Below are 18,836 nucleotides of genomic sequence, written 5' to 3'. Positions count from 1 at the left end.
GAAAGAGAGGAGCAACTACCTGTATTGGTACCTTGCATTTGCAACATTGCCCTGGAAATGAGAAACTCACAACCTGGCAAACTGCAAAGGCAATCAAGTCAACCAGAAACCTAGTTACAACTTTGCTGACCAAGAAACACAGTTTAACTATAATCTGAAAACATGCATTGGTTACTCCAAACATCGCATCACTGCAGTTTTACTTTAAGATGCAAATGCAATCACAAAAGAGAGCTTTGAGCTTACTTATTTACCTCATGGTATGATTGATTTGTCTCCTCTTAGAATCAACAGTGAAACAGCAAGTATTCATCAGGGGTTTGTCTTCCATTTTTACATTGTTGTTTATAAGCAAAAAGGACGTTTCTGTTGGCCAAGGCAAAGCTGCACTTGGTCTCTCCAAGGGAACAAGAGTTACACTGCCTTTTAAGATTCTACTGTGTCAGAAGCAAAGAACAGAACAAGCAGCACAAATTTCAGTGTTAGTCAAAACCAAGAAGGAAAGCAAAGAAGCCAAATGTTTAATCAGAAGAATAGCCAGCTTTTCCACGCAGCTCGCTGTGAACAAAGGCACACTGACCACCCATGAAAGTCAGATCTCTAACCATGCAACAGGCTTAGTGCCTAGAAAGGCACTACAAGCTTCCTGTTAAAGCCTCATCCTGCTTGCTTCAAGGTTAAATTTGATCCAGCACATTTGTGAAGGGTGAAGGTCAGGCTCTGTGATTTATGGAATCCACTCTGCCTCGTTTTCTTTTTATACCATTTATTATTACTATTATTTTCTCAGACAGGCTTTCCTCAGCTCCTCCACAGGAGGAATAAACTCCATGTCCAGCTCACTATTTTGAAAACTACTTTCTAGGATGCATGTTTTCGCAAAGCCTGTCTAGAGAAGCATATCAGGAAAGGGAGTTTAACGTGCAAGAAGGCAGCTCTGTCAGAGGTTGGGAATGCGGCTGCCTGGCCAAAACCTTCCACTGCAGCACGAATGGGTCAGAGAAAACCTCCTGGCTGCCAGGAACTCTGCATGCTGCCCCTCGCTACTATGATCCAGTCACAGCCTTTTCACCCAGCTGCTACTCCAAGCCTGAAGTCTATTTATCCCCATTCCTGTTTCTTACACAGAGTCTACATCCTCCATTTTCAGAATCACTGGTTTAACAGAATTCTCAGCCTGTGTATAAATGAATCCAGCAGAGTTGACTGAGTGAGAAGATGTAAAACCATGACCTCAATGGATTTAAATCAGCCTGAAACCCTCTTCATTTGGAACACCAAGCACCAAATGGGTAGGTATTAGCATCAGTCATGACTGATACAGTCTGAGTTTGAACCAATTGAGCAGGTATGCAACAACGTGAGACAAGACACCTGAAAGAAGACAGGGAGGCAGCTGAGAAGCCAGGAATTCAAACTGAAGTAAGGGACCTAACTTGAAGGCGTCTACTGCACCAAGCATCTTCTTTGGAGGGATAAGCAAATCCATGAAATCCAGCTACTTTTAAAGGAAGTTAAGGGATATTTCTGAAGAAATTAAAAGACTTCTTATAGCACAGGTAAGCTTTATCCTAAAAGTCCATGTGCCATATTGGGGGAAAAAAAAAAAAAGGAATGATAATACAGAAATTAGACTGAGTGGCAATTGTGATTCTATGTACCAAGTTATGCAGCAAGCTGTGCTTTCAGCTGAACAAGGAAAGAGAATCCTGAAAGAGGACTGTTTCCAAAGTCTCCAATGTGCACAAAAACGCAAAAAGCTTTTCAGTTATTCTTGTTTGTTTTTTAAACCATGCAAGGCCAAGATTAGTGAATCATGAACTAGGTCATCATCTATCTCCTCTCACCACAGCAGACTCACCGCATGGTACGCAAGCTAATGGTTTAATTACAGAGCCTGAGGAAATGAGAAAGGCAATAAGGCAGCCGATCACAGCAGGAACACATTAATGGCCTTTTTATCTTACAGAATAAATTTGTTTATCTGCCATTTCAAAGGTCCAATGTGGCAATTAACTATTCTGTTTGCAAACTGACACTAAAGCTTTGTGCCCCAGCTATAATTAGTTACCATCAACATGGCACCGTAGCAACTATGAGTGTTGGAGTTAGCCTAAGCAGCCAGTTTCTGACAAACTCAATCCCTTTTTCAGGCCCCTTGCTTCACCAAGAGCCAACTTCTTAGGTCATGTGGAATCCTTCAGCTTCCCACAAGTTCAGTTTTCTGCATCAAACAGGAACTGGAAGGGGTATTTTACAAAATCACCATCTCCTATACCACTGCTACTGAAGAAGGTTACACATGTAACTCAGAAATGTGAAAAGGATGAAACAAGATGAAGATACTGTTTTCCTACTACAGTGTCTAGGAAACTCTTCTGGGATCTAAAGTAGCAACCACAGTTTGAGTTAGTGTCCGTCATTTACCTTTGGAATGAAAGGCTGAGAAAAAAGCATGGGAATAGTCATGTTTTTAAAATATACTCTGCAAATGTTAATTTGGTCAAGGGGATAAATGCCCTTGTTATTCCTTTTATCTGAATTATTAATTTCCAGAAATTTGGATTAATACGCTTAACCTAAAGACATACCAGTTTTCTACGTCGGTAAACACATAGACCAAGTAGAAGTAATTACATATCATAAACTGATGCAAAATTCAAATAAAAGCAACTGTGGGAACAGCTATGTAGCATTACCATTTCATTTGAAGCAGTGTAATACCCACTGCCATTCCAACCTAGAGACACAGCTTGCATTTTAAAAGCTTATTTCTCCTTGCAGTTACATAGTAAGCCACACACACAGAGCTGCTTCACACCATCTGAGTACCTCTAAGCAGAGGTAATCCACACACTCTCTGAAGCTCAAATCATTTAAACTATTCTTTTTAGCTTCTTAGCTGTATAAGTTCATTGGGGAGGTTGATACCTGTAACCACAAACTGAGGTTTATGTATCACTGACCAAAAGGTAAGGAAAAACCAAGTGTCTTAAACCAAATCTTTTAATAGCAAATAATCTAATTTTGTATGATTACATAAGACTCATATACTTCAATTTGCCCTTGTATAGAAATATATAGTAGGAGCAGTACAGCCTAATTAAAGGGGAAAGCGGGAGCACCATCAATGAAGGGATTCTAATTTTAGATGTGCTGTATCAACAACAACAAACCAAACTCTGCAAAACCTTTGGATTTTAACATGCCCTTAAACAGGCAATTGCATTTCCTGGCATAAGGTACTTCCACAGTCCATCCTACTTGTTCCTTAATTAACATTTTTCATAGCATCCACCATCTGCTTTATCAGCTAGCACAGAAATAACATCCACTTTCAACCTTTCCAGTCGATGACATCAAATTCATTGCTAGTCTTTAATCTTAGCACAAACTGTTAGCAAACTTTGAAAGACCACTCCCCTATTGAAACAGGAACCATACATTTCGTAATATGTATCATTTCACATTCCTACTGACATTTAGGACATCTTCATTTGTTGAAGCTGAAATTCAAAAAGCACACATCTAATAAGCATTTTATTTTACAATTACAACCAGAGTGTGGAACACAACTGATGTAAATTTATAGTCTTCTAGGATACTTGAAGCACCATTCTCTGTCTTCTCACCCCTTCTAAACACATACACAAACACATTCCCACTTCAAGCCTTCAGTTCTGCACTTATATTTCCATTCTCCGTTAAAACTAACCAAGTAAACAAACAGTGGGAAACCTACAGAGAAGGAAAAGAAAAGGCAAGCAAATACAGCCAAGATCAGCCCCCTCATTCCATTCCCATCTACTCAGCCACATAAATATTTTTACAGGCACAACGAATGACCAGGACTACTTCTTAACCACTTAAATCTCCTGTCAGATTATGACACTGAATTTGCAGTCTGAGTCTAATCCGTTTTCATCCCAGTCAGCACTGCTCTTCAGAATGTCACTAGTTTTGCAGGTTAGAAGGTACCTGCAGTTCAGTATCTGGGGATACAACAAGCTCTTAGAATAGAGAGAGAGCACAAAGCACACAAGAGGTAAGAATGGACATGATTCTCTTATCCCTCATTGCATTTAAAATCACATCACTAGATTCAACAGCTCCACCTCTGTTAGCAATCAGAGTCATGTTACAGGGCATTCTGCCATCAGACATGCCACACATTAGTCACTGTAGGGTGCTCCAGTGAAGAACTGGCTAACTGCAGTTTGCCCTTCAGATAAACACCAGCAGACAGAATTAACTTGTGCTAAATCCTGGGATTAGCTGATATACAGCCTGTGCTGGAGTCGGGAGAGAAAAGCAGACCGATAGATTAATATTAAAAGGAAAACCACACAAAAAAATCCCAACCAAACAAAAAACCTGTCAATTGCCAACTGGATAAATACCAAACAATAATGGCAAAAGTCAGGTATGCAACTGGAGAAACTAAACTTCAGCATTTGTGCAATTCAGCCTTCTTTCTGCCATTTACATCTTCCATTCCCATCTCACTGCCACATCTGTCAGTGCCCAAGGCACAAAGCCTCTTTAATTTCTAAAATGAAATAACATTAGGTTTCATCAGACAGAAGAAGCTTTGCACCAGCCTCAGTAATTCTCCTAGTGGCAGCAATAATCTACACAGAGCACACATTCCTACCAGATATTAATAGAATAGCTAGAAAAAAGGCCCTGTACTGCCTTTGCTTTTGTTCTCATTAATCATTGGTAAATAAATAGGCAGAAAATTTCTAAAACCATTGCTAGTCTAGACAGACCTCTGGAAGGGGTAATATTTGGGGAGACAAATACCAATCACTCATTTCTGTACCTTCTTCAAACTCTCTGTGAATCAATATAAGCAGTAGTTTTATTTTATGATGTCTGAGTAATCAATTTAACCAACATAAAAGATCTGGGGCTTTCAGAATGGACTCCACAGGACCAAATCAACATCAAACAGACAGCCTCTTAAAAAGCAAGGGTCTGGAAAATACATCTGCACCATGTGTAGACTGGAATGACAACAATGAGAACATGTTCGTTACCGAGAGCAGGGTGGAGCAGGCATTCTTTATTTGCTGGAACGTGAATAACACCCCAAAGACACATTTAATACAGGCTTCTTTCCTAGGCACAGGTTGCCATGAGATATACGGCTATACTGTTTTTACAGGAGACTTTCAGGGTTGTTATTATAAGAGATAAATGAAGGGAAATGGACACTTCCAGCTTGTAAAGCAGTGCCTGCTTTTCAAAGCATTGTTTGCATTTTTCAAATCATTAAAAGGGAAGGAAACCAAGTAGAAGCTAAGAACAGCTCATTTGGAATTCAACCGGATTCTCTCCCCACTGTGGAATTTCAACCCTGGACTGGGAGAAAGGTTGGATGGGGGAGGGAGTTCGGCTCAATAGCACCAGCGCAAGGCAAATACTTGCTCACAGAAGCTGCTAGAAAGCCGCTCTCATCCTCAGCTGCTCTTGCAGATCCAAGTGCTATAAATACCAGCTCTACAGCTGGTGTTCTTGGAGAACTGCATGCCAGCAGGCTTTGCACCAAGCAGGAGCAAGCCAAACCATACTGTTCTACCTATCCGAAAAGCTGAACCAAAACCATTCCCAAACTTCCATTGTCAACCGTTAACCTGAAAACATCCTACTGCAGAAGATGCATATCAGGTCTATGTATGTCACTGGCTTAGCACTTGGAGCTGAACTGAATCCTTCCCTCCTATGTTTTCTGCTTCAAGGCAGATAAAACATTCACCCCCTGCTTCCACTTAACTACATGTCCAATAGCCAATGGCCTCCTCCAAAGGCTGTTCTGACCTTCAGACACATGCCAGCACTACATTAAAAGGACATCATGTAGCACTGGAATCCTGGGGAGTCAGCTGTGCCAGCCTCAGTGTCTTAAAGGATTCCTGTAGTGAAAAAAATCCTATAGTTCCCATTGATGATCTACATTTCCTTTACTTCTACCTGCATGCTGAAAGGTGGCTCATTATTTAAGCATTTGATAAAAAGAACCATCTCCAAAGCCCTGGTTCTGTGTTAGTGGGCACTAATTCTGAAGGTTTCATTTCATTTCACATGGTTTACTCACCACTGACAGAAAGCTTTTCTAGTTTCATTAGTAATATTTTCCCTCTTTACTCCATAACAGTTATTTAAATGTAGTCCAACTGCATTTAACATTAGCTGGCACATCCTAGCCATCCCACGGTCTTGCTCCAGACCCATTAGTTGTATCTCTAACATTTAAAAATCATTAAATGTTCATCTTCTCCCACCTCTCCCCAAAGTCATCTTCCAAAATATTTTCTCTCTTTTAACACTTCTTGAGTTATTTTTACACCATCACGAGAAAGGCTTTAGAAGGAACACCAAGCACCTAAAAAAATTCCAGCTTATTTCTTCTGCAACACCAAAAATATTCAGAACTTGTAACAAAACGTAGGAACTGTCAATATTGATGGGTATTCAGAGACAATTATTAAGAACCACTTACGGAAAAGCAAGAGAAAACCCTAACCCTGCAAAAGACAAGATTGCTCTAATGTTCATATGTAGAGTCTTTGCTTGTTGTCTGCTAAATGCAGACAACTACTATTAGAAACACAAAACAAAGAAGATGATAGAACCACTCTCCACCAACTCCACTCCTTGGAATAACTATTTAAAGAGAATAGCAATTGCCTCCATTTTCTCTCTGAGACAAACTGGCATTCAATCCTTTTCTTGCCTGTTACAGGACTTGCAACAACTGCAGTAATTGGAAACAGGACCGTCATTAGAACAACTTAGGTAACACTGACTTCTTTGACTTGCCTTTCAAACCACTTCCCAATTCAACCTCAACTGCAATATAATTCATGCATCCTCCACATGAGACACAATTTATCTTCCTATTAAATAGCCTGTTTTGATAACACATCTACCATGAATGCAATGTAGTATCAACATCCTGGGCAAGCATTTATATCATTTTAACCACAGTAACAAGGATTTACAGACCAGAAAATTGGGGTAGGGGTTAAGTGCCTTTCCTTCACTGCTGTTTATTTTCCGAAGACTACCTCATTATGCAAGATACGAACATAAAAACTGGAAACACTCAAAAAAGGGGGAGAAGAAAAACAAGCTTTATGCAGAAAAATCATTACACAAGACATGCTTTAAGAACCAATGCTTTTTGGCAGGCACCAGTCATCAAAAATGGGGTATGCTTATGTTTGAGAAACCTAAAATCTAAAAAGACAGATTGAAAGACTGAAATCTATCTATGAAAATGAATCCTCCCACCTATTCTATCTTTTCATTGAAAATGTCTCATCAAGAGGAGAAAAAAGTAATTAGGGAAGACAGTTACAATGAACTCTTTTACTTGCCTACCATATGCCCCATAAATTCCCATTACTTTACTATCTACATGTACTCAGTGCTAGTCTAAATAAAAGCCAGTTTCTTATAAAGACTTTTCTCAATAGTAATTTAGACCAAAGATTATTTCCATGATACAAGTTCCTTCGTTAAAATTATCCAAATTATGCTTACAGAATACTACTGCAGAAATAACCCCCACAGTTATTCTCATGAAGGCATATGCACACAATAGAGGTTTTTTTTTCCCATTCAATCTGTCTTTTCATGAAGAAAACAGCTAAAAATTAGATTAGAAAGAAAAAGATCAGCAACCACGCTTCCCCCTCCTCTTAGGATTAAACTTCTTCAAAAAAGGTTACTACTTTTTAGAGCTACTTCATAATGAAAGAGGTAAAATTTAGCAATATCCCCTGTCACTGTACACTGTACACCAATAAAGTGGCTGAATTACTGATGAGGTTACCTTGGTTTGTGAAGTTTTCAATAGTTTTGACTTTTGAATTATTTTTCAAGCATAATTTTAGTATAATATTTCAAACATCACTCATTTAGACAAAGACACCATAGATCAAAGGCTGTTTTAAGTTAAGTCCTGCTCTCCCACCCATTTTTATTTTGTTCCAAAACAACTGCATCAAGCAGGACACATCTTAAAAGAAAATAAAGTAAAAACCCAGACAGAAGAGGAACTCAAATGAGATGTTTCTCCATTATTTTTGTTATTATTTAAATATTTAGGTTTAGACCAGAGGTTCATAAACCTTAGAGAGAAAAAAAATCCAAACAACCGTTAGAAGTATTTTTTCCTCTGCCTCTACAAATCAACTCCAGAATGCCTTACGGAGGTTTTCTGATGCCAAGGATGTCTGCTTGAGAACCCAACTGCCATATGTCTACAGCAGCAGCTGGGACTATTGTTCCTGGCAGATGGGACTGCTGCACTGTGCCTATTTTCATTAAACATCCAACATACCATAAGCAGTCCACAAAAGAACCTTCCAACGTCACTGAGCCAGAGACTGAGTTCAAATCCGAACAGGTAATTTTCAGTCCTAACCTGAAGATCCAGTTGCACTTGTATCTTTCAAGATAACCCGGACTGTGCAGGCACATTTCTCCACTAACATGGTTTATGGAGAACCGCAATATACAATAGTCTCAGGTGACCTAGAGTTTAAGAACTTTGTTTTACTCTGTCAATGGCACCCACAAGATGCTAAAGCCTATTTCATTCACCTATTGCAGAGAACATATTCCAAGTTGGATACTTATTTCCTTGCTTCATTAATTTAGTTTTCTATGCAGCTTTTTAAAAGAATATGCTAGCTGGAATCCTTGCTGGTGATGAATACCTAAATACTGCCTTGTAGCTACTAGCTTTAGCCTCTGCTTCAGTTTGATTTGTGTTTATTTGGGCGTTATTTATTTACAGACAGGATTATCAAATCACTTCCACACCAAAAAAAGACAAAATACACTCGAAAAAAACCCCAAAAAAACAACACCCACACTGAAAAATCACAACCCGAGGGAAGTCTTTAGGCTCAGCTTTTCATCTCAATAATCCAAGGCAGCAGCTTCCAATGTTGTTTATTTTTGTTTATTTCTTTTCTTATTTTTATTTTTGTTTATTTCTTCAATATTTATATTGAATATTTGTATATTTCAAAACCTGATACAAGAATGAGGACACGAACTACTGACACACAAAATACTCTTAGATCTGTAGCTCACCTTTCATCCAGTGTATTACATGGCAGAATCTTTTTCCCACTCACAAGAAAGACAGGAATGAATGTAGTGGCCGGGCAATAAGAAATTAATACATCGGGGGTAAGATGCATTAGTGTAAATCATTCCAAATAAAAGAGAAAAAATAGGAGTTAAAGACAAAACATATTCAGTCAAGATATGCTGACAACCTTGATCCATTCTTGAATCATTCATTTCAAAAAGCTGCTTGCGAGTTTGACCTAGAAGACAATAAACCACCTATCTAGTAATTCAAAGAAAATATTAAAGATGATACATTTAAAGACTAACAAAACCAAAGTTATCTCAGAGGAACTCAGGATTATTTCAGACGTTTCAGGCCGTTTTAGTATTAGGTGGGATTTTATCAATAAACCACCATCACAAAAAGCAACTTAAAAGCCCAATGACACCAAGTTTCACTTGAAAGCACTCTGTAATTAACAAAATATATATATTGAAGTGTTAAGCTTGCTAACAGTAAGGACTGCTAACAGAAGGATCACCCTAGGGAATTCATTATCATGACGATATATAAGTCCTCAGAGCTCACCAACTTCTCCTCTCATCCTAGCATGGCTGACTGCACTAGGGGTAATGCTACAACACAGCTACACTGTACCTAGCCCTGAGTACATGCACATAAGACTTACAGATGTATGCCCATGTCTGCTGGTGACCTCTGCACAACAACAATATAGCTCTGCTCTTCAGAGCACAACTCCAAAGGAAAACAAGGCATTTCAGTCAACTGAATCCACTTCCACAGCAGGTGCAAACAAACCTTATGTTTCTTAAGATCATATCTAAGTGATAATAATAAAAGTAATGGTCTTTTCTTAAGTTAATCCCACTCAGTTACTGGTTTGGTAGGGTTTTTAATTAGTAATTTGATAGTGACACTACCCATCTTTGGAAGTCATTTTGCATTCCCAAATTAACTTAAGCGGTAGGATTTTGCAGCTTCCAACTTCTGTCTTTAAGAATTCCTCTATTACCTTCTATTCTCCTCCCCCACTTCTCCCCTTCCACTGCAGAACTTCAAATGGATACCATCTGCAATTAGATACGAGCTGAGCAGCACAGGCCTTCTGCCAAAATACCAGCCACTCGATGCAGTCATCACATGTGACTTCAGCTGGACTGCAGAATTCTGGGTTTGAAACATGGACTTCAAAAACAAAGCCTGACAATTCTTTAAGTGCAAGATACTGTATTACTGCAGATCGATACCTCTGCAACCATAAGGGGGGGGGGGAAGTCTTGTCATCTCAGTGTAGAAGACAGGGGGAAAAGAAAAAGACAATGTTTCCAGTACCAATGTCAAAATTCCCATATTTTGCATCCAATAGAAAAACAGTAGTCCCAGTTGCACAGAGTGAGTGCTTTAACATTGTGGGTTAAAGACCTGTGTAAGAGCTCTCTTTTTCTGATATTGACATATATAGAACTGTATTCAGCTACATTATAATTCTTTAACACTGACAAACCATAAAGATGGAGATCTACTATGGATCTTGATTAAAGGCCTTGATCTCCACAAGGAAATGACATAAAAGCCAGCTATGACGACAATTTAATTCCGCAGACCTCAGCCCACAACAGAATTACATTTGATTTGCTTCTAAGGCAAAGTTAAACTGTGTAACAAAATTGAGAATAAGCTTTCTAACATCAGGAGGATGCTTTGTTTTGCTGGCAAGCCCACCATGAATGACAGGCAATCCCAAAAGCTGTAAACAGCCAAATGCACACAAAACCTGACAAACAAAAGCAGCGTGGTTAGGCAACAACCCTGGTGGCATCTGACTTCAAGAATATACTTCATTATGCATGTCAAAAACCACTCCTTTTCTCATACATTCACTAAAATAGTGATACACTTTATTATCATTTTCCTTAAAGTAATCTTGAACACTCTGCCTCAGCTTCAATGTAATGTAATCTCTGCCCTATCAGCCAATACATCTACAAAACCTGTACAACGTTTATACTCAGGACCCACAAAGGTTTCGTAGAACAGCTTGGCCACTCAACACAAAGAATTAAAATATAAGTAACAATCAAATTCCCTTCTTAGTTATCAGACTTTACACTGTTTCATCAATCCTGATCATCACAATAGTCCATCAGGCTTTAACTGTCTCAGAGGCCTAAAATAGTCACTACCCAACATATCACCAGCCTCTCAGATTTGCCTCCTGTCAACTTGATTAGTGCACAAATGCAAAAATAACCTTCTCAGAGGCAAGATACCTAAGCCTTGATCAGTTCACCAGCACATTTGGAGTTATGAAGCTGGAACTCCATAGGCTAAAATTACTGCTGAATTCCCTTTATTTTTAAGTTGCTGCATCAGATCCAAGAGTCAGATACATTAATGTCACTTTCTGTAGTCAGCTTTTGGCCAGTAATTTCCAACCTCAATAATAAGGAGTTCAATAATGTAATTTTAAGGCTGCAAAGACCGGGGGATCATGAAAACGGAAGAATCCTTGGCAGAAACAGCAACGGTACTTATGCCGTCAAATCTAACATGTAGCCTAAAAGCAGGCCAGAAGTTCAGCTTGAAGCTGTGTGTGTCAGACAACTTCATTAGGAAAAGTCTCTGGAGAAAAGATTTCTGCTCAGGTTTTCTCCCCACCAAACAACACCTTCTTCTTATCTTTTATTATATGAATCTCTTCTGCTCAATGAATAAAATAACTCCTCTGTCTATTACTTTCTTCTGCATTCTCCTCTGAGAGGGAAATACAGGGAAAAAATAGCCCAGATTTTAAGAACATAAAACTATTGCAACCAATGATTCCTTTTCCATAGTCTGTAATGGCCCCTGATGACTTAAACCTCACCATCTGTCATATCACCCATCTTGTATCAGAGCCATAGGACTCAAATAGAAGGCTACAGATTAGAACATTTCCAGAGCACAAAATATAGCAAAAGCTGTAAAGGAATCTCCAACTAGATACATCAGGAAGCATTTTTCTCCTTCTGAAAGCTGATGCAGTTTCCTGAAAACATGTCTTTGTAGTGCAGCTCTAGCATTCAGAAACAGAACCAGTGCCTTTTGTCTACACCACATTTCAACTTAGACAGATTGTCAGGGATTCACTGGTCACCCCTGTCGTTGTACCACAAACAAGCTTTTTTCCACAGGCTCCTGGAGTTCAAAAATCTTAGTGTCTGAAATGATTGCTGTCATGTCATGACAGCAGCAAGAAAACCTATTACAGTGGCACCCAGCAGTGCTGCTGTAGTTCAGAGCTTGGTGGCATTTCCATAACAAATGCCATCTACTGGAGTCTTCCATTCTACACTGATTTGATCTGGAAGTTGGCAGGCAATGCTGGGATGCAAGCACCTGTTTCTACATGAGATGACTTCTAAACATTCCCTGTCCCTCCTCTCCCCCATTTTAAAATGGAAATTTTGAAATCAAATGGCCAAAAAAACCCTGTTTGTTTGGGTAATGTTCCATACAAGGTCTGAAGATAAGAACTTAATGCACTCTCTTCTGTACAATGCCTCTCTTCCAATGAAACCATGAACATTGTATATGATTAAAGCTTCCTCAACCAGGACTTAAAATTCCAGCCTGCAGAAGCAGGCTGAAGTGCAACCTCAGCCAAAAAAAGGGAGGAGCCTGTATGAAACCTCCTTTGTATTAACAGGCATGAGTAAGTGCTCAAGTACTCAGACAGCAAAGTACCTCAGTGCTCTTGGAGTGTTACTTCCTACAGCTACAGACAAGATGACTCTATTTGATTACCTAACAATGCAAAACTACCATAAGAAGAGCAACTTATAAGTACAGCTATCAGGCTACATGTCATCAACAATGCTGAGACAAATAGTATCAATACTGTCTAGACCTTAAGAAGCATGTAAAATAAATTAATTAAAACCAATCAATAAATGGTGTGCCATATTTGGTCTCCTATAGAATAGTCTTCTCCTCCAAATTAGACCCACAGTAATTATGCAAGAAGCTTAACACTTCCTCATGATTTTATGCAGTCTGTTACTTTGTTTAGAGATCTAATCCGGAAAGCATGAAACTTGACATCCTTTTTCTCCTCAGCTTTCTCCCTCAAATCATGCTCCTAAACAAAGGCACTGACTGCAGAATAAGCACACCAAGAACTAAAGCACCAACCTCAACGAGGAGTTATCCTTCAATGATTATCATGTGGTGTTCTGTAATGTATCCCCTCTATCTGTCAGTCCACATGATACTCCACACATGGAAGTTAACAAGATTTTCACTTGGGTATTCTAATCTTTCTGTAGAATTCTCAACTCACCACAAGCAAACACCTTAAACTACTGCATCAAAATTAAGACACTCATGATTTAGACTTTCCAGTCAAATCCAGAGACAATTTAGTTTGTAATGACAGCCTCGGAAGAAAAGATACCACAAAAGAGTAATTCCAGATGATACAAAATCCTTGGGGTAGTCTGACAAAAACAGGAAGATTATGCAGGAAGGGAAAGAAGAGAGAAAGACTCCCTTATGAGATTAACACAAACTTACTGGTTGAATTGCCTTGCATCTGGATGATACATTTGGACTCTTTGCTGGTTTCTCGGGAATTGAAGGGCCGGACCCGAACAGCCACCTTCACTGAAGCCCCCGACATTCTGGTTGCTTGTAGTGCAGTCAAGAAATCGAAAGCAAAGGGGTCAGGAGTGTTTCAAGTTATCCTTCTTGTTGGTGTTTTCTAAAAGGAAAAATAGAATTTAGTTACTTGATGCTGATAAAATCAGTGAGGTTCAAAGTTGTTTGGTAACTGCAATTTCTGCTCTGCAGCATACAGCCCCTGTGCCATGTTTCCCCAGCCAAAAGTCTCTATCAAATGAAGCAGTTTTTTGAAGTGTACAAACATATTTGTTTTCATTACTTGGTTTTCTTCCCAGAAAGCAGGGATGCCAATACCAAAATGAAGATCTGGTTGCAACATGTGTTAGGCTTAACCTAACACAGATAATTTTAGCAGCAAAGATACAGCTACTTAGATTTCAGCATGAGCTAGCTACCATATAGTACAGATCTAAGTTCTCTAGCTGTCAACCCTTGCTGCCACAATGCATTAGCAATAATATTAAACTAACACAACTGTTTTGGGCCATACCACACTGACTTGCAATACATAGCATTCCAGAGAAAAGGGTACACCCAACAACCTTGAAGAACCCTGTACAGTCCTGGGAAAGTCCTCTTCTCAAAGGAAGTAAAACTCATCAACTACTTGTATATCCACTGATTAAAGGGCACGCTACTCTCTAAGCAAGAAGAGGAATCAAAAATTATTGCCTTGAGGGTAGATGTTACTATTCATCTTCAGCAAATGTTCACCAATAAATTCATCTTCATCATCAAAATACTTATTCAAATCCTCCTGCATCCAAATGATGAAGCACTTCAGTTGGCAGGAAACTATCCCCAATACACACAACAAAAACTTCAGGGCATGTCTGAGACAGTATTGAAATGTAGAGTTAATAAAGATTGGTTCAATTGTGTTGTCCTCAACTAACCTGTTCCATTAGAAGCAAGTTTTTGAGTCAGTCTACAATTAGTTTAAGTTAAATAAGTTTAACTTATTTCCACATGATACTGTTGGTACTGAAGTTAAGCAGACTCAAAAAGCAGTAAGACAGATTCAAAGAAAAAGCCATCGAGGTCTAGCAAAGCATTACCACCTTTGGCCAGGAACACATCCATGGCACAGACTCCCAGAACCTGGAAGACTTTACTGAGAAAACATGATTACATGATTGATTTACTCTTATATTCTAAATACCTGCTGTGGCCACTGCTGAAGACAGGACTTGGGGCCAGGTGAATCTTTGCTTCTAACTCACAGTCATTTCTCTCCTGAATCCGAGCTAACATGGGCAGAACTCTGCCCTGCACAAGTCACCCTGCATGGCCCCCAAATCTTGACATCTTATTTTCTGGTTACCTACACACCACATATCTACGGAAATGCTTGTTTTGGGGTTGTAATCACAGTGCCACAAAAGCACAAATCTTACTAGCAGATGTAAAGCAGAAGCATTTCAGCTGTAATGTAAGTTCTGCAGCTGGTAACAACATTTATACATGCTTAATTCAAGTTATGACACATCTTCACACAGAACAAGAAGTTTTTAATAAAACTGCATTACTTCATTAATGTCATCACATGGTGAAGGCAGAAATTAAATTACTCCACCAAGTAGAAGTAATTTAATGTGGTCCTTATTTTAGCAGGTACCTGAGGTATCTCACCAGACTAGAATAGGAATGTCTTTAGGAACAAGCCAACTGAATTTCAATGTCAGTGGTACTGCAAACTGCTAGAATAATGATTCATGAGACAGCCACAAAGTCAGCTTTAGGCAAGTACAGAATTTTAAGCAGTTTCACTAGAAACTTATACATGGAATAGAGCAAAGAAGTAATGGGAATGAATTCACATGATGTTCAAAGTTTAAGAGAGATTCTGGGTTGTTGGTGGGCTGCTTTACTCACTCTTGCTCAGAGGTGCCTACTTTTTTGTATAACAAAGTGTATCAAACATACAGCTTCATTATAAGCCTTGTTCACAAGTATGTACTGTGTGGAATTTTTGCTCTCCCTTCTTAATGTGACCCCTGCATAAGCACCTCTGCCCCTACATGAAAGCTAAGTGACAAGACTAATCCTGATACATCCCAGTAGTATTATTCAACTGACCCTGAATGTTGCTGCAAGAAAACAGGAATGCTGCTGTACAGGGCCACTAAGCTTTCTGTTTCTGAAATACAACTGAAAAAATCTATCAAGTGCAAACTCTGTTATTATCAAGTTCATAGTGACACTGTTTACTTTGTCAGATTGTGCAAGACTATGAGTAGGTGGTATTTTCATAGGGTGTAGCACATGACAGAAACTCCACCTGACAGTGGCTTAGTGGTTCTTTCTTTTTCCCATCTATTCACATTAATGTGAAACCACAGTTGTGTCAACTTCCCACAAGGACCAACAAATAAAGGTAAGGCCATTGATGATGGGGATCTTTCTTCCCCCAAGAAAATAAAAATACAACCAATATGTTCTCATATAGTTCTTTATGAAACACAGGGAGCTTATCTTCCCTTCTTACTAAAGAGTCCCACATGCAAAGATATTTTTTCTGATGCCTTCATAGAAATAGCTCTCAGAATACTACATAAATTTCTGCAGATAACCAGTATATTTAGGAATCCAGCAAACAGAAGATGTGAAAGAATCATCTGCTAAAAACATAATTCTTGAGTACCTCAGTACACCATATTCACAAGAAGAAAGCATGGGAAGCACACCAAAAGACACTCCATATGCACTAGCTAAATGAAAGCCTTGTTTGAAACACAGCTGTGAAGAAATTCTTACAGAACAGGTCACAAAATCACCTACAACAGCATTAGACTTCTGCTACTACAACTTCCCCCAACCCTAACTTTTGCACTCATAGAAAGTTAAATGTGGTGTAATTTTATATCTTATTCATTCTCAACTCTGCTATTTTTCATAGCTGAATAAGCAAAATGTCTACTTGTAGATGCACATGAATGTCAGATGTTTTGGACATTATCTCATTATGCAAGATTTAATTTTCATTAATAAAATTACCCAAAACTGATACAGTTTTCCAAACTTCTCATAAATTTAAGTTGTTGAGGTTTTGAGGGGGTTTTCCACTTTATCAGCAATTTTAACTGGTTATAACATTTTATAAAGACAGTATTGGCCTCACCATACTGAATGATAAAATAAGGCAAAATGAGACCAAGCTGCATGGCACCACAGATAACAAATTGCAACTGGTTTTTCAGGGTTCACATTTTCCAGTAATAACACTTATTACTACAAAACAGTGTCTACAGAGTGGTAACTTACAATAGAGTAAACCAAAATGTGCAATACAGCCTGTGGTACAGATTCAGAAGAACAATCTTTTTAAGACACAGCTTTTCCATGCTCAAATGGATGATTCTCCTCATGTCTTGGAAAGAGTCTACTAATTGTGTATCTTCAAATGTTCAATCTATAGGAATCCAATCAGAAACCAAGTAAACAAGGGAACTACATGCTCGAGTCTTTGACATGATATACCACTGGCTCTAGAACAGTTGGTAGGTAATATATGACTTGTTCAGTGAGCTCCATCAGCAGAAAGTAAATCCTACATATTCATTTTGAACTTATTTTTAGTTATTATTAAAAAAGACCCACTATCCACCTTGTAAGTCATACAGTGAGGTTTTAATATTAAAGTGTGTCATTAAACAAATTGCCCAAATAACTTGTTTGCTTTCTGTCTTTCAAGCTGACAAACCCAATGATGTTGGTCAACCACTGTTCATGGTCTCAAAGCACTTGTAACTAGATTTGGACTTTCACAGATGTTTAAAGAAACAGGGTGTTCATTAAGACTTGGATCCTTGGATGTATTTGCAAGTTCTGGCAAACCAGTTTTTTATCCATTGTCAAAATACAGGACATGTTGCTGTTTTTTGAAACGAAGTTACAAGCAGAACAAGGATTTAGAGTCAAATTATTATTTATATTCTCAGAAAAGTTTGCAACGAGTTCAAAGTGGTTACAAAAACAATGTTCAGAATCTGTATCTCTATATTCAAATAAAAAAAGAACAATATCCCACCACACATCACAAACAAAGAAACATCACTTTTATTTAATAGCCAGCCATTTGTGGCATACTTGTATAGGTATGTGTACCAGAGAATGTGCTCGCTTTCAAACAAAAAAATTGCTTGTAACTTAAGCAGTACAAGAGCTCTAAAGAAAGAAAATTAACTAGGAGAGAGATGAGTATATGGAAAGTTAGCAAAACAGCTGTTCAGAACAGCAGGGGTGTATGAACAAGAGGTCCAGAGTGAATCCTATTTTAGGGCCTCCAGTAAGGATCAGGTAGTGATGACAGTCTGATATGTCAGCTGAACTCACACGCTGCGGATTGCTATCTTTGTACTGGGGGAAGATGCCAGATAAAACAGTGGTGCAGAACTTGGCACCGCACTGAAAATCCAATCGTATAAACATGTAGCTATTTATCAACACACCAACGTACCGGATTGTGCAACAGCAAAAGGAACTGAGCTAAAAAGAAGCTGAAAGTGAAATGTACCTTAAAATTCAGTATGATCATATTTTACTTTTCAGAGAACAGATACAAATTCACCGTTCTCTTCTGGTCAATTCTAGTTCCCCAGCCTCCATTCCATACCCATATTCTGCCAATGACCCCAAAAGTAGGAGGCCTGTCAGCCTGTCTCCCGACGCCTGCCTCCTGACTTGGCTCACAGAGGATTGTCAGATCATCATCCCAATATGGCTGCCTCAGGAATTGTGCTGTTCCGAATCCAGGGACAGATCCACTACCTACAGGTCCACAAAACACACCCTGAAAACCACAATCCTTTTACATTCTGGCATCTTCCAGCTGGCTGAGGGACTACGCCTGCCGCCCGAACAAGCAATCCTCTGCTCCACCACATCCGAGCTACAAAGGAGAAGAAAGGACGACGAAACGCGACGGTATTCGCGACTCATACAGCGGACAGGATTCAGACAAGAAAAAGGACGGTAAGCGGCCGCACCGCCATGGCTCGGGGCGCCTGGGGGAAAGGGGAAGGCAGCGTCCCAGGGGACAAATGCATGCATCAGG

General features: G+C 39.1%; 1 protein-coding gene across 4 annotated transcripts in view; it reads right to left on the bottom strand.

The window, feature by feature from the left end:
• Nucleotides 1-13,861, bottom strand: part of KIF1B (kinesin family member 1B) — an 84,298-nt gene extending 70,437 nt beyond the window's left edge. For all 4 annotated transcript variants that reach the window (XM_010011517.1, XM_010011518.1, XM_010011519.1 and 1 more), the window contains exon 1: nt 13,673-13,861. In XM_010011517.1, the coding sequence (XP_010009819.1) occupies nt 13,673-13,778 (106 nt within the window). In that variant the 5' untranslated portion in view covers nt 13,779-13,861. The remainder of the gene's footprint in view (nt 1-13,672) is intronic.
• Nucleotides 13,862-18,836: the final 4,975 nt, after the last annotated feature.

The sequence above is a fragment of the Nestor notabilis genome, unplaced genomic scaffold, assembly GCF_000696875.1.
Source record: "Nestor notabilis isolate BGI_N333 unplaced genomic scaffold, ASM69687v1 scaffold5003, whole genome shotgun sequence".
Taxonomy (NCBI): domain Eukaryota; kingdom Metazoa; phylum Chordata; class Aves; order Psittaciformes; family Psittacidae; genus Nestor; species Nestor notabilis.
The sequence above is the reverse complement of the archived record's forward strand: the minus strand, read 5'-3'. Positions and strand labels throughout refer to the sequence as shown.